We start from the raw sequence: 13,499 nt of genomic DNA, 5'->3' as shown, positions 1-13,499 counted from the left end.
CAGACACACCCCTGGAACCCCGACCTGGGATATTCTATCTACTACCCAAGATCCATAAACCTGGAAATCCTGGGCGCCCCATCATCTCAGGCATTGGCACCCTGACAGCAGGATTGTCTGGCTATGTAGACTCCCTCCTCAGGCCCTACGCTACCAGCACTCCCAGCTACCTTCGAGATACCACTGACTTCCTGAGGAAACTACAATCCATCGGTGATCTTCCTGATAACACCATCCTGGCCACAATGGATGTAGAAGCCCTCTACACCAACATTCCACACAAAGATGGACTACAAGCCGTCAAGAACACTATCCCCGATAATGTCACGGCTAACCTGGTGGCTGAACTTTGTGACTTTGTCCTTACCCATAACTATTTTACATTTGGGGACAATGTATACCTTCAGATCAGCGGCACTGCAATGGGTACCCGCATGGCCCCACAGTATGCCAACATTTTATGGCTGATTTAGAACAACGCTTCCTCAGCTCTAGTCCCCTAACGCCCCTACTCTACTTGCGCTATATTGATGACATCTTCATCAGCTGGACCCATGGAAAAGAAGCCCTTGAGGAATTCCACCATGATTTCAACAATTTCCATCCCACCATCAAACTCAGCCTGGTCCAGTCCACACAAGAGATCCACTTCCTGGACACTACAGTGCTAATAAACAATGGTCACATAAACACCATCCTATACCGGAAACCTGCTGACCGCTATTCCTACCTACATGCCTCCAGCTTTCACCCTGACCACACCACACGATCCATCGTCTACAGCCAAGCTCTGTGATACAACCGCATTTGCTCCAACCCCTCAGACAGAGACAAACACCTACAAGATCTCTATCAAGCATTCTTACAACTACAATACCCACCTGCGGAAGTGAAGAAACAGATTGATAGAGCCAGAAGAGTTCCCAGAAGTCACCTACTACAGGACAGGCCTAACAAAGAAAATAACAGAACGCCACTAGCCGTCACCTTCAGCCCCCAACTAAAACCCCTCCAACGCATTATTAAGGATCTACAACCTATCCTGAAGGATGACCCAACACTCTCACAAATCTTGGGAGACAGGCCAGTCCTTGCCTACAGACAACCCCCCAACCTGAAGCGAATACTCACCAACAACCACATACCACACAACAGAACCACTAACCCAGGAACCTATCCTTGCAACAAAGCCCGTTGCCAACTGTGCCCACATATCTATTCAGGGGACACCATCACAGGGCCTAACAACATCAGCCACACTATCAGAGGCTCGTTCACCTGCACATCCACCACTGTGATATATGCCATCATGTGCCAGCAATGCCCCTCTGCCATGTACATTGGTCAAACTGGACAGTCTCTACGTAAAAGAATAAATGGATACAAATCAGATGTCAAGAATTATAACATTCATAAACCAGTCGGAGAACACTTCAATCTCTCTGGTCACGCAATCAGAGACATGAAGGTCGCTATCTTACAACAAAAAAACTTCAAATCCAGAGTCCAGCGAGAAACTGCTGAATTGGAATTCATTTGCAAATTGGATACTATTAATTTAGGCTTAAATAGAGACTGGGAGTGGCTAAGTCATTATGCAAGGTAGCCTATTTCCCCTTGTTCCCCCCCCCCCCCAGACGTTCTGGTTAAACTTGGCTTTATGCTGGAAGTGGCCCACCTTGATTGTCATGCACATTGTGGGGAGAGTGGTCAGTTTGGATGAGCTATTGCCAGCAGGAGAGTGAGTTTGTGTGTGTGTGGGGGGGGGGCAGTGAGAAAACCTGTATTTGTGCTGGAAATGGCCCACCTTGATTATCATGCACATTGTAGGGAGAGTGGTCACTTTGGATGAGCTATTACCAGCAGGAGAGTGAGTTTGTGTGTGTATGGGGGTGGGGGAGTGAGAAAACCTGTATTTGTGCTGGAAATGGCCCACCTTGATTTTCATGCAGGTTGTAAGGAGAGCGGTCACTTTGGATAGGCTATTACCAGCAGGAGAGTGAGTTTGTGTGTGTGGTTTTTGGAGGGGGGTGAGGGGGTGAGAGAACCTGGATTTCTGCAGGAAATGGCCCACCTTGATTATCATACACATTGTGAAGAGAGTGGTCACTTTGGATGGGCTATTACCAGCAAGAGAGTGAGTTTGTCTGTGGGGGGGCGGAGGGTGAGAAAACCTGTATTTGTGCTGGAAATGGCCCAACTTGATGATCACTTTAGATAAGCTATTACCAGCAGGAGAGTGGGGTGGGAGGAGGTATTGTTCCATGGTGTCTGTGTATATAATGTCTTCTGCAATTTCCACAGTATGCATCCGATGAAGTGAGCTGTAGCTCACGAAAGCTCATGCTCAAATAAATTGGTTAGTCTCTAAGGTGCCACAAGTCCTCCTTTTCTTTTTATTTATATTCAGGTATATTAGAACAAAATTTGGCCTGTGATGGTTACTTGTATAATTCCTCACTCTTGCAATCTATAAGACAAATCCTAAATTCTCTCCCTATTAAGGTCAATAGATGTTTTGTCTCAGTAAGGACTGACTAAGGATCCATGGCTTGGTCTTGAATTTTGCCAATATCCACAAACTTTGGTTACAGAAGCAGATATGAATTCCAAAAAATCGAGTAGTCTTCTTTATTACCTTAACCAAAGAGATCATAGAGTTTAAGGCCAGAAAGAATCACCAGATCATCTAGTCTGACCTCCAGTGTATCAGAGGCCACTAACACCACCAAGAACCCACTCGCTAAACCCAACAACCTACATTAGACTAAAGTATTACAGTCTACAGGAGACTAGACTACTATGTGCCCCAGGCAGAGAATAGGAGGGACCAAAGTACATCAATGCCTGAGGCCCCTGCAATGGCACGGAAATGATTAAGTGAGACATACGCAGAGAATGCTGGCAAGTGACTTGCAGTCACGTGCTGCAGAGGAAGATTTAATCGCCAAGGTCACTGCCAACCTGACGTGGGGGAAAATTCCTTCCTGGCCCCACATATAGTGATCAGTTAGATCTTGAGCATGTGAGCAAGAACCAGCCAGCCAAGTACCTGAGAGAGAGAATGCTTAGTGCCACCTCAGAGCCAATAGTATACATAAAAGAGCATTCAGAGTAAAGTCTGTAAGCTTCCCAAAGTTCATTTCGTATTTTAGAAACTAAAAAAGGAATCTTTTTGATAAAGAAAAAGTCAAATATCTGCCCTTGAATAGAATCTGCAAGACTACCCTTAACAAACTGATGAAGATTATAAAAAAGCTAATAATATTTTATTTGTCCATCAAACTAAATTTTTATTTCAAGCTGCTTTAAATATGATTGCAGTCTTCTGAAATTTCCATAACCTGTTGAATCAGAAATAGATATGCAACCTGCAGTGCTGTTTTCGTCACGTGCCATGTTGACAATGGCAGCTTAACAAATTATATTGGAAAAAGTAATAGCTTACCAGTGTTTGGTTTTCTAAATTTTATAGTTTGATTAAAGTATTGGTATTTATTACTAATTTCTTGCTGATATAAATGATTTTCAGTTATTGATATTCATACAATTATTAAAATGTAAATATTCTGTATAACCGTAATAATGAACTGTGATTGAATTTGTATGTTCGCTTGGAGCACCATAACCAACTGACTAGTTCTAAGACTCAATCTGAGAGCTGGTCACACTTTTGTGTTTGATTTAATACATATCTATCTTCCATGCTACCTGACCTCAGAACAGAATCACTGAGAAATCATCTGGGAAATGTGCAGGGTTTTCTGATTTTGAACATTATTGTCTTTCTGCGTGCATGCTTCTAAAGCAGAATACAAAGGGTCAAAGATAAGGAAGTAAGAATTGCTTGGGAACCAGCTTTGAAACTCATACTACCTCTTCCTTGCTCCAACACACACACACTTTTATTGTGCCCACAAGGTTTGCATGTCCCACACTCCAAAAGGCAGGGGTATCAAAATGTTGTTCAACTGAAGGGTACATTGCAACTCATACATTTAAGAGGTAAATCTAATTTGCATATAATGGCGCAGATTGCAGGTGTAGTACAGAGAGCACAGCCTATTGATACAAGTTCTAGCATGCACCACCGTATCTCGATTTGCATGGCCTGTTCTTGCTGATACCTGTAGTCTCTGCAGATCACACCTGCCTACTGGAGATGATAGCCAAAGTCAGTATTGTAGATCTCCATGAGCCACACTTCGGTCATTCTGCCAAAAGGAAAAGTAGGTTTTAAACTACTTTGAAACCAGCGATATAGAACTAAAGTACACATACTTCTGTCACATTAGTAGTTTCATTTGCAATGGCTTCTCTATTATAAATGCTGCTTCCAATTTTTAGGTGGCTTGTATTTTTTTTTAAGCTTTAAAATCTGAAGAGGATGACTACTATATTAATGGTGCCTGGACTATTGACTGGCCTAGAAAGTTTGATGTCGCTGGGACAGCTTTTCATTACAAGAGGCCAACAGAGGAACCTGAATCTTTGGAAGCTTTAGGCCCTACTTCAGAAAATCTCATAGTCATGGTAATGTTATAACGAATATATTTCTGAACTCAAACATGATTTTATGTTCCAAGTAACAGGAGGCAATAAACTGAGTAAAATTGCATGGAAAAGGAGTAGGGCTTGCCTAGTTCTTGCACTTTGAGATACCCTCCCACTCACCTCTTTCTCTTCCCAAAACTGATGGGATAGCTATGGTGATAAGGAAGAGAGCTAACAACAAACTGTTGTACTGCCAGGAGATCTACAGAAAATATCAGAGAAAATCCCACACTCCTCAGGCCATAGTGGGGATCCCTCCTAGTTTCATTTGCTTCCTGGTCCTCACAGTAATGGCAACATAAATAGAAAACTGGATATATGGTGTGGTCACACCTATTGGTGGTGTATGAAAGTGTAAGGCAAGTTATATAACAATTTCATTGGACTGTATTCTGATGCCCTTATTCACAACAGGTAATACCTTACTCCAGAAGTAGCCCTGTTGATTTCAGTGGGTCTAATTATGGTGTGAGATATCATGGTCTGGCCCATAGTAAATTCCCTGACTGTGGACATACCTGGCCACGCTCCCAACAATGTGACGCCCGTTTTGCCTTTGGTAGCTGTGGAGAGGCTAGAAGTGGTTATGTGGAGAGGAAGTGCCTACTGCATTAACTACTTTTCTCATCAGCTCAGCACCAGTAACTTCCCTACTGAAGATTATCCACCATTTTGCTCTCTCACAGAGGGGAGCATATGCCTCAAAATAATTTATAACTGGAGGCATGGTGAGGTGAGAAATATCTCTGAGACTCATCCAGGCTGCTTTTGTTAACATATACTGTAGATGTTAGCAGCAGCAATAAAAAAATGTCAGGTTGGAGATTCAGAGCTAGATTGCCTTGAAGGCACAGCACTGTATTGAGCAGGTGGCATGTGGAAGTACTGTGCTACAGCAGGAACCACAAGAAGAATTATTGATGGTTTCACCTGGTGATATGTGGTGTTGCACCTGCAGCAGGAGCTCTGCCAGTCTGTTAAAGGAACCAGTGTACACTCTTCCCATGTGCCCAGCCACACTACTGCCTTGTACTGTGAGTGCTGGGGAAATAGCTCCATCCTCCTGTGTCTCCCTATTGGAAGTTAGTGCCATTACTGATGCCAGATTGGAGTATTATTGTAATATTGATATTGTGGCAGTATGTAGAAGCCCTAACCAGGTAAGGGTCTTATTAGTTACCCAGCCATGTTGTGGATAGTCCCAGCAAAAGAGCTCAAGATGGGGGTTTGAAGATTTTTGCACACCTACAAGGGTCAGCCACAATAAAGTCCCTTAATATTATCTGGTCTTGACACCTCCATGAAGTAATTTAACTTAATGAGGCCCAGAAGATTAGAATTGTTAATATGTCAGAAACAAATTTTGCTGTTAAGAAAAAAAATTGAAAGAAAAAAACTCACCTTACACAATGGAAAAAATCAGTGTGTGTGTGTTTTAAAAATTAGCCCAGATTTCTTTTGGGAAAACCTGCAAGAACTATTGTGGCTTGCTTTATGACATTTTCCCCCTCTACAAGACATAATACATACCTAGATTAAATGTCATTGTAATTGCTCTCTGCTTGCATATTTTAATAGTATAACTAGTTGTTTTCAACTGCAGATTCTGCTACAGGAACAGAATTTGGGGATAAGGTATAAATTCAATGTTCCCATCTCTCGTACTGGCAGTGGAGACAATGAAGTTGGCTTTGCATGGAATCACTTGCCTTGGTCAGAATGTTCTGCCACTTGTGCTGGAGGTAAGACACATATCAGGCAATCAAGCTGAAGGGTCAGTTGAATTACAAAATATACATTGCCTCATATTTGTTTAGGTAACTAATTGAAAACATTTATTTCAGGTCTGCTTCAAGCCTTAATTTAGTGAAAGAAAGTTTATTTTGATTATCACATTGTATTTTGTTTATTTTCAACTTCATGTAATTTGTACAGATTTGTTGATTAAATACAGTACTTCTTGGCACAGTGAGTGTCTGTCGGCTGGTGCTTCTCCTGAGACTCTCTTGAAGCTGGCATGCTAGCTTTTCACAGGAGCTTTCTTGATAAAAGACATCTGAAGTTTTAAGTAAGGAAATAAACAAGACTCAGAAGGCAAATATAAGGTATCTGTAACAAAGGGAAGAGGGATGTAGTTCATATGATCTTAGGCAGGCCCTCCTATCCTCCAACCACCAAAGTTAAGGATGCATACTGGCAGCTTTTCAGTAGTAGATATTTCACTACTGGATGATACTTCCCAGCCCATAGCAGTATCTGAGATTCACTGGCTATTGGCAGTGGTGGGGGATTTGTGGGTTGTCCCATGTGAGTTCATCATGGGTGCCTTTTGCCCACAATTTACTGTATTCCTAATCCTCCTCCCTCTAGTGGCCACCAATGCAATTCTTTACCTCTGGCTGGGAAAGCAGGACAGTTGGCTTCCTTCAAAGCCAACACCATTGCTGCTGCATGGACTGGTGAGTAGAAGTGCTGTGTGAGCAGCATCTTTCTTCTCTCTGGAGACTAAATTCATCGCCTCCACCACACACATCAGTTTCAGAAGACAAGAGAATAAGATTTTTAAATCCATCCCTGGACCTTGGTAGTGTATGTCCCTATATCAAGGGAAATGCTTCATTTTAATTTAAGGGTGACTAATACTGGGAGGAGGGGGGAATTTTTTTTAAATTGAACTCAAATCCAAGTACTTAAGTTCCTTTTCTTGCTAATCAAGGTTTTTGTATTTAGAGCTTTCTCCCTCACAGTATCATTCTGCTAGATCCTGAGGTAGTTATTATTACTTGTTTATTGTTTACATTCCAACAGTATGCTCAGCATTGCACAGGACACAAAGAAAGCTACAGATCCTCTCCTGTGGTGCTAACTAGAAAAATATTTGAGACAAAAATACACTGGAAGATCTAGAGGATGGTGCTAACATACTGTCTTTTTTGTTGTTCGTTTGTCATAGGGTTTTTTGTTGCATAATAGGTGAGTGACAGAATTTCTAGTGATCTGCATTAGCATTTGTGAGTCTTGTAGAAGAATTAAGTTTTAAGGAGGAAGTTCAAAGAAAGAGGTAGAATACCTATGTCATTAGGATAGAAAAGCAGTTCCAAGCATTAGGAGGCAGCAAGTGATGGCAAATCCCACATTTATGACACAGTGAGTGAAATCTTGGCCCTACTGAAGTCATTGGCAAAACTCTCATTGACTTCAGGAGGGCCAAGATTTCACTCCAGAGCCTTTTGTCATGGAAATGATTGTAATGTCACAAATTCATTACTATATGGGAGCAAGAGATTGGCTGTGAAGGAGCAAATCTTTGTTTAATTAATGATGCTAAAATATTAGTATTTAATCTGTAAACAATGTATGAAAAATTGAAAAGTAAATGAATTGATTATGAATGTGAAAGTTTACCTTAACACAAAAGTCTCTTTTTAAGTAGTTAATGGTGACTACAACCAGACTCTTCTCTCTCCATTCTTTCAGTTTAATGTGAGAAAGTGCTGTAGTGACTGATTTTCTTTAAGGAAATGAGGACCCTGTTCAGGGTTAATTGTTTCACTGTAGCTATAATTCATATAGAAACTATCTGCTTTTCCCATGTGAATTGTTTTTTACTGCAGTTTATGAAACACCTTTTGCTATACACCAACAGAAGACAGGGTTACTCAATTTAAAAAAAGAGGCTGAATCAGGGAAAAAGAGAAGTGAGGGAGATATTGTAACTGGAAAAAATAGGCTGGAAAAAAAAGGAAGTATGGAAAAATCCTAGAAACACTATGTGGCTTTGGTTATTTTATAGAATTCATTGTCTCGTGCAACCTTAATTTGGCCTATTGTGTGTATTCGTTATAATATAGTCTTTAATTAACATGATCTTGTGCCATTTTTTCCACAGGATTCTTTCCTCGTTCAGTGTATAGGGTGGACAGTGCTCAGTTAACAAGCAGCTATTCAATATTTTGTTTTATCCTCATTGTTCAGTGTGTGGCCCTAGTCTTTTTTACTGCACACTATTCAAACCCTGTTATGATGACCAAATTATAAATTTCCTCGTAGGCTTTTCTATGGCACTCATCATTATGGTATGTGAGTGATTCAAACCCATGAATTAATATTCACAAAAACCCCATGAGGAAAGGAGGAGATATTATATCCATTTTAAAGATGGGGAGTTGAGGCACAGAGAGATTAAGGTCAAAAGTATCCTCTATTTCTGGGTTCCCAATTTGAGATGCCTAGGACCTGATTTTTCAGAGTACTTAGCATTATATAGCACTTCATATACTGAAGCACATGGACTTCAGTTGCAGTTGTGTGTGCTCAGAACTTCTGCAAATCGGGCCCCAGGATCTCGTGTTGGGCACCCAGAAAATGAAGGACACACAATTGGTGACCACCTCTGACTTGCCCAGCATCATATAGCAACTCTGTGGCAGAGGCAGGGATGGAATCCAATTCTCCAGGCCCCCATTCAACTGTCTTAATCACAAGACCCTTCTTTCTGTTCCAGAAAGGAACCCTCTACCTAATTTACTACATACCTTCCAATCGCTGAATAAAGGAGGCAGGGGTCTTACAGACAACAGCCTGCTTTACAACACAACCCCAATTCATCCCCAGAGCAGATCCATCCTGTGTACTGAATAAGGCAGGCGTCCTGTGGAAAAAAGGCATGTGATGCTATAATTAAAGACCGTATCATCATGGATACACACAAGGGAGCTGAGTTGTGGTTACAAAAGCTTTTATTCCCTCCACATTTGAATCAGATAGCTTCCTCCATTATGTGGGTGCCAGCAGGGGATATCATTGACAGCACAAGAGAGACAAGCTCCCTGGTCTCAGTTTCATTGCATTGTCCTACCTTGGCCTAGAGCATCAGTGAAGGAGCGAACCAGGCAGGTGGGGGGGCCTTGGGAAGGAAGGAGTGAGTGGTGGGCAGGGAGGCATCAGGGGAAGGGGTGGAGAGGCGCGAGAGTGGGGGAGCCTAGGGAAAGGGAAGAAAGGTGGCCAAGGCTTAAAGCCATCTTTACACTCCTCCAAGTCTGGGAGTATAAATTAGAGCAGGGTGCTTTAATTTACACAAGCTGGTAACAGTCCCCTGTGGGCATTATGTAGCCAAGGATTGCTGGAGCACAAGGCGCTCCGGCCACACCTCCAATATGCCCTGTATGCTAAAGCCGTGATTTTCAACCTGTGGTCCATGGACCCCAGGGGTTCCACAGACTATGTCTAAGATTTCCAAAGGAGTTTACACCTCCATTTGAAATTTTGTAGGGGTCCACAAATTAAAATAGATTGAAAACCACTGTGCTAAAGGGGCTGGTATAGAGCTAACTCAGGGGTGGCCAACCTGAGCTTGAGAAGGAGCCAGAATTTACCAATGAACATTGCCAAGGAGCCGCAGTAATATGTCAGCAGTCCCCCATCCACTACCCCACTCCAGCTCCCAGCGCGTCCCACCCACTGGCAGCCCCACCAGTCAGTGCCTCCCCTCTTTCCCCATGCCTCCTGGCTGCCGCAATCAGCTGTTTCGCACTGCGCAGGAGGCTCTGGTGAGGCGGGGGAAGGAGCGAGGGCATGGCAGGCTCAGGGGCAGGGGAAGGGTGGAGTGGTGGCAGGACCTGGGGCAGAGCAGGGGGGTGAGCAGTGAGCACACCACAGCACATTGGAAAGTTAGCATCTGTAGCTCCAGCCTCAGAGTCAGCGCCTATGCAAGGAACCGCATATTACCTCTGAAGAGCCGTATGCGGCTCTGGAGCCACAGGTTGGCCACCCCTGAGCTGACTGTATGCCAGCCAGGAATTATCCCATGCCAGGGGAATCTCCAGATGCCTTATGAGGGTGGCTTTCCAGAATGGTACAAAGGACCCAGAGTGAGTCCTGAGGTTATGGCCTATGAAATGTGTATACTTAACACCTATCATTCATAAATACTCCTAGGCGAAGGTTGCATGAATCATTTAAAGTTGAACTGGATAAAACACTAAAGGATATACTGTAGGAAACAATCTTGGAATACCTCTTACAACTTTTTTATCTCTAATTTTCCTCTTTGAATTGCTGCTGTGGTCCAAAACACTTGTTTGCTCGGAGACGTAGACAATGCTGCTGGTTAGAATAGATTACTTGGAGTCAAGAGTCTCAGCTCAGTGTGTTTAACGTTGGCAAATAATGCAACCTTCCCATTCATTAGGGTGGGTAGGGTGAGATGGCTAATTAATGCTTATGTGCTGTGAGATTCTAGAATGAAAGATGTTAAGGATTATGATTTTTTTCAAGGATCTTAGAACCAAAAACCAGGACGCAAACAGCAAAAATTAGTGAATAGAGGCTTTTCTGCTTATATTTATTCTAATATATACCATACAAATGGCCCATGTTCTATATGTGCTTTGATGTCATTCACCTTTTAGAAATTCCAGTCAAACCTTAGATAAAGGTGATTGTGTCTTTGTTATGATGGCCTCAGGTGTGGAACGAGCTCCTCTATGACGTCCATTTTAGCCCATTCATTACACAGTTAAATAACATCTTTAAACATTTTTTTCAAGGGTTTTGTTGGTTTCATATTTAGAATTTTTCTGTGTAGGATTCTGTTTATCTTCTTTGGGACTAGTCCTTCAAACGCTTTCTTTGTTGGGCAGGAAGTGCATCCTCTTTACCCATGTTGCTTGGTGCAGGAGTGACTGGATACACACATGAATTTTTGCAGCAGTTTTAAAAATTACCTCTATAATTCAGCTGCATGCATGTTCTGATTTCCTAATTTACTCACTATACCTTTGACAGTATAGTCCTAACGGGTTAAACCAAAGTCATAACAGTGAACTATTTCAGAGTTAAGGCACAGCTACCACGCTTGTGGGACCTGTACATTACAAAAGATGTGTTGGAAGCTTTGTGTAAAACAGTAGGTAAGCACAAAATGACAAGTTGAAAATAGAGTTGCAGCCTCACCAAGACTCACTGGGATGGATTCTCATCTGGTGTAGGTTGTTATAGTTCCATAGACCTGTGACAGTTTGCCCCAACTGAGGATCTGCTCCACCATGTTCTTTCTTTACTTTATGATAGTAAAAAGAGATAGTGTCGTATAAGTATCCAAGATACTTAGGCTTGGTCTACACTACAGACTTATGTCAGTATAACTGTGTCATTCAGTGGTGGGGAAAATCCACACCCCTGAATGTTAATGATGCTGTTATACTGACCAAACTCCTAGTGTAGACAGCACTATGTTGACAGGAGGGCTTCTCCCATCGACATAGCTACCACCTCTCATGGAGGTGGAGTACCTATGCCAATAGGAGAAGCTCTCCCGTCGATGTAGGTAGTGTCTTCACTAAGTGCTGAGTGCTGTATGTGTAGACAAGCCCTTACATTCTGTTTTTTCCATAAAGAAACATCCATTACAGTTTTAAATACTCACACTCCATTTATGTAGCCTTTGGCTGCAACTGCATTAACAATTCAGTTATGCCTCCCACATATCCTTTCCCCCTGGAATGTGTTCCCTACCTTTTCCTCACCCAGAGAGAGTCACAATGTTGTGTTGTGCAAAGGAACTGACACTGACTAGTCAGCAACTTCTCTGTCAGCACCACACCTGCCAGAACACCTCTCAGCCATGCAGATTTTAACCCTGGGAAACAACAGAAACTCAAACTGTTCTTGGAATAAGAAGGAGGGGCAAAATTTATCCTTGTCCCTTTTGATTTTTTTAGGGTGGAAGGCTACAGCATTCCACAGTTTTCCTGAAAATTGTTATTCATCAAGTCAATTGTTTTTAAATGTGCCCTTGTTTTAAGAGTAGAAACATATAATATGTATTATCTGGAAAGATTCTCTCTTCTTTCCTAAAGAAAAATTTAAAGCATCTTTCTAATTTTTAACTTTTCTTCTATGATTTTTGAAAATCAGCTACAATTCCAATATGTATATAGGGTTAGATATGACTAAAACGATAAATAATTACACAACCATTATGAACTTCTCGTATTATATCTGCAAATATTTGAAACCCATTAAAGAGATGATATACAGTTAAATAGTTTATAGAGCAGTGGAATGAAAATCCCAGATTATTTCAATACAATGCAGTATGCATATTGCAAATCTACTTCTAGTGAAACTCATCATATAGGTCCCAATTCATGAAAGTATCACTGGTCATGAGAGAACTTGAGCAGATACTTAACATTAATCATGTACTTAAGTCCCATTAAAGTCAGTGTTTCACTGTATCTGAGTCACTGAGATTTAAGCACATGATTAGAGTTAAGCACATGCTTAATAAGGCTAATGAAGAGTTTAGGGGTAGTGACAGGGTGGCTAATGGGAATGAGGACAGACAGCTTAAATGGGACTAAATCGGGGGACCTAGATAATCTCCATCCAAGAATATTAAAGGAATTGGCACATGAAATTGCACGTCCAATAGCAAGGATTTTTAATGAATCTGTAAATTCAGGAGTTGTACCGTATGACTGGAGAATTGCTAATATAGTTCCTATTTTTAAGAAAGAGAAAAAAAGTGATCCAGGAAGGTACAGGCCTGTTACTTTGACCTCAATTGTATGCAAGGTCTTGGAACAAATTTTGAAAGAGAAAGTAGTTAAGGACATAGAGGTTAACAGGAATTGGAATAAAATACAACATGATTTTACAAAAGGTAGATTGTGCCAGACAAACCAGATCTCTTTCTTTTAGAAGATAACTGATTTTTTAGACAAAGCAAATGCAGTCGATCTAATTTACCTGGATTTCAGTAAGGCATTTGATACAGATCCACATGGGAAATTATTAGTTAAATTGGAGAAGATGGGGATTAATATGAGAATTGCAAAGTGGTTAAGGGATTGGTTAAAGAGGAGACTACAACAGGTCATACTGAAAGGTGAACTGTCAGATTGCTAGTGGAGTTCCTCAGGGATTGGTCTTGGGACCAA

The 13,499-nt window shown here is 41.7% G+C and overlaps 1 protein-coding gene across 1 annotated transcript in view; it reads left to right on the top strand.

Annotated features, from left to right (window-relative positions):
* The window catches only part of ADAMTS6 (ADAM metallopeptidase with thrombospondin type 1 motif 6), a 316,147-nt gene that overhangs the window by 236,344 nt on the left and 66,304 nt on the right, over window positions 1–13,499 (top strand). Inside the window, exons 19-20 of the mRNA XM_074952624.1 lie at window positions 4,370–4,533; window positions 6,158–6,296. Of these exons, the coding sequence (XP_074808725.1) occupies window positions 4,370–4,533; window positions 6,158–6,296 (303 nt within the window). The remainder of the gene's footprint in view (window positions 1–4,369; window positions 4,534–6,157; window positions 6,297–13,499) is intronic.

This window comes from Natator depressus, chromosome 5 (assembly GCF_965152275.1).
Source record: "Natator depressus isolate rNatDep1 chromosome 5, rNatDep2.hap1, whole genome shotgun sequence".
Taxonomy (NCBI): Eukaryota; Metazoa; Chordata; order Testudines; family Cheloniidae; genus Natator; species Natator depressus.
Note: the sequence above shows the minus strand (reverse complement) of the source record. Positions and strands in the feature narration are given on the sequence as shown.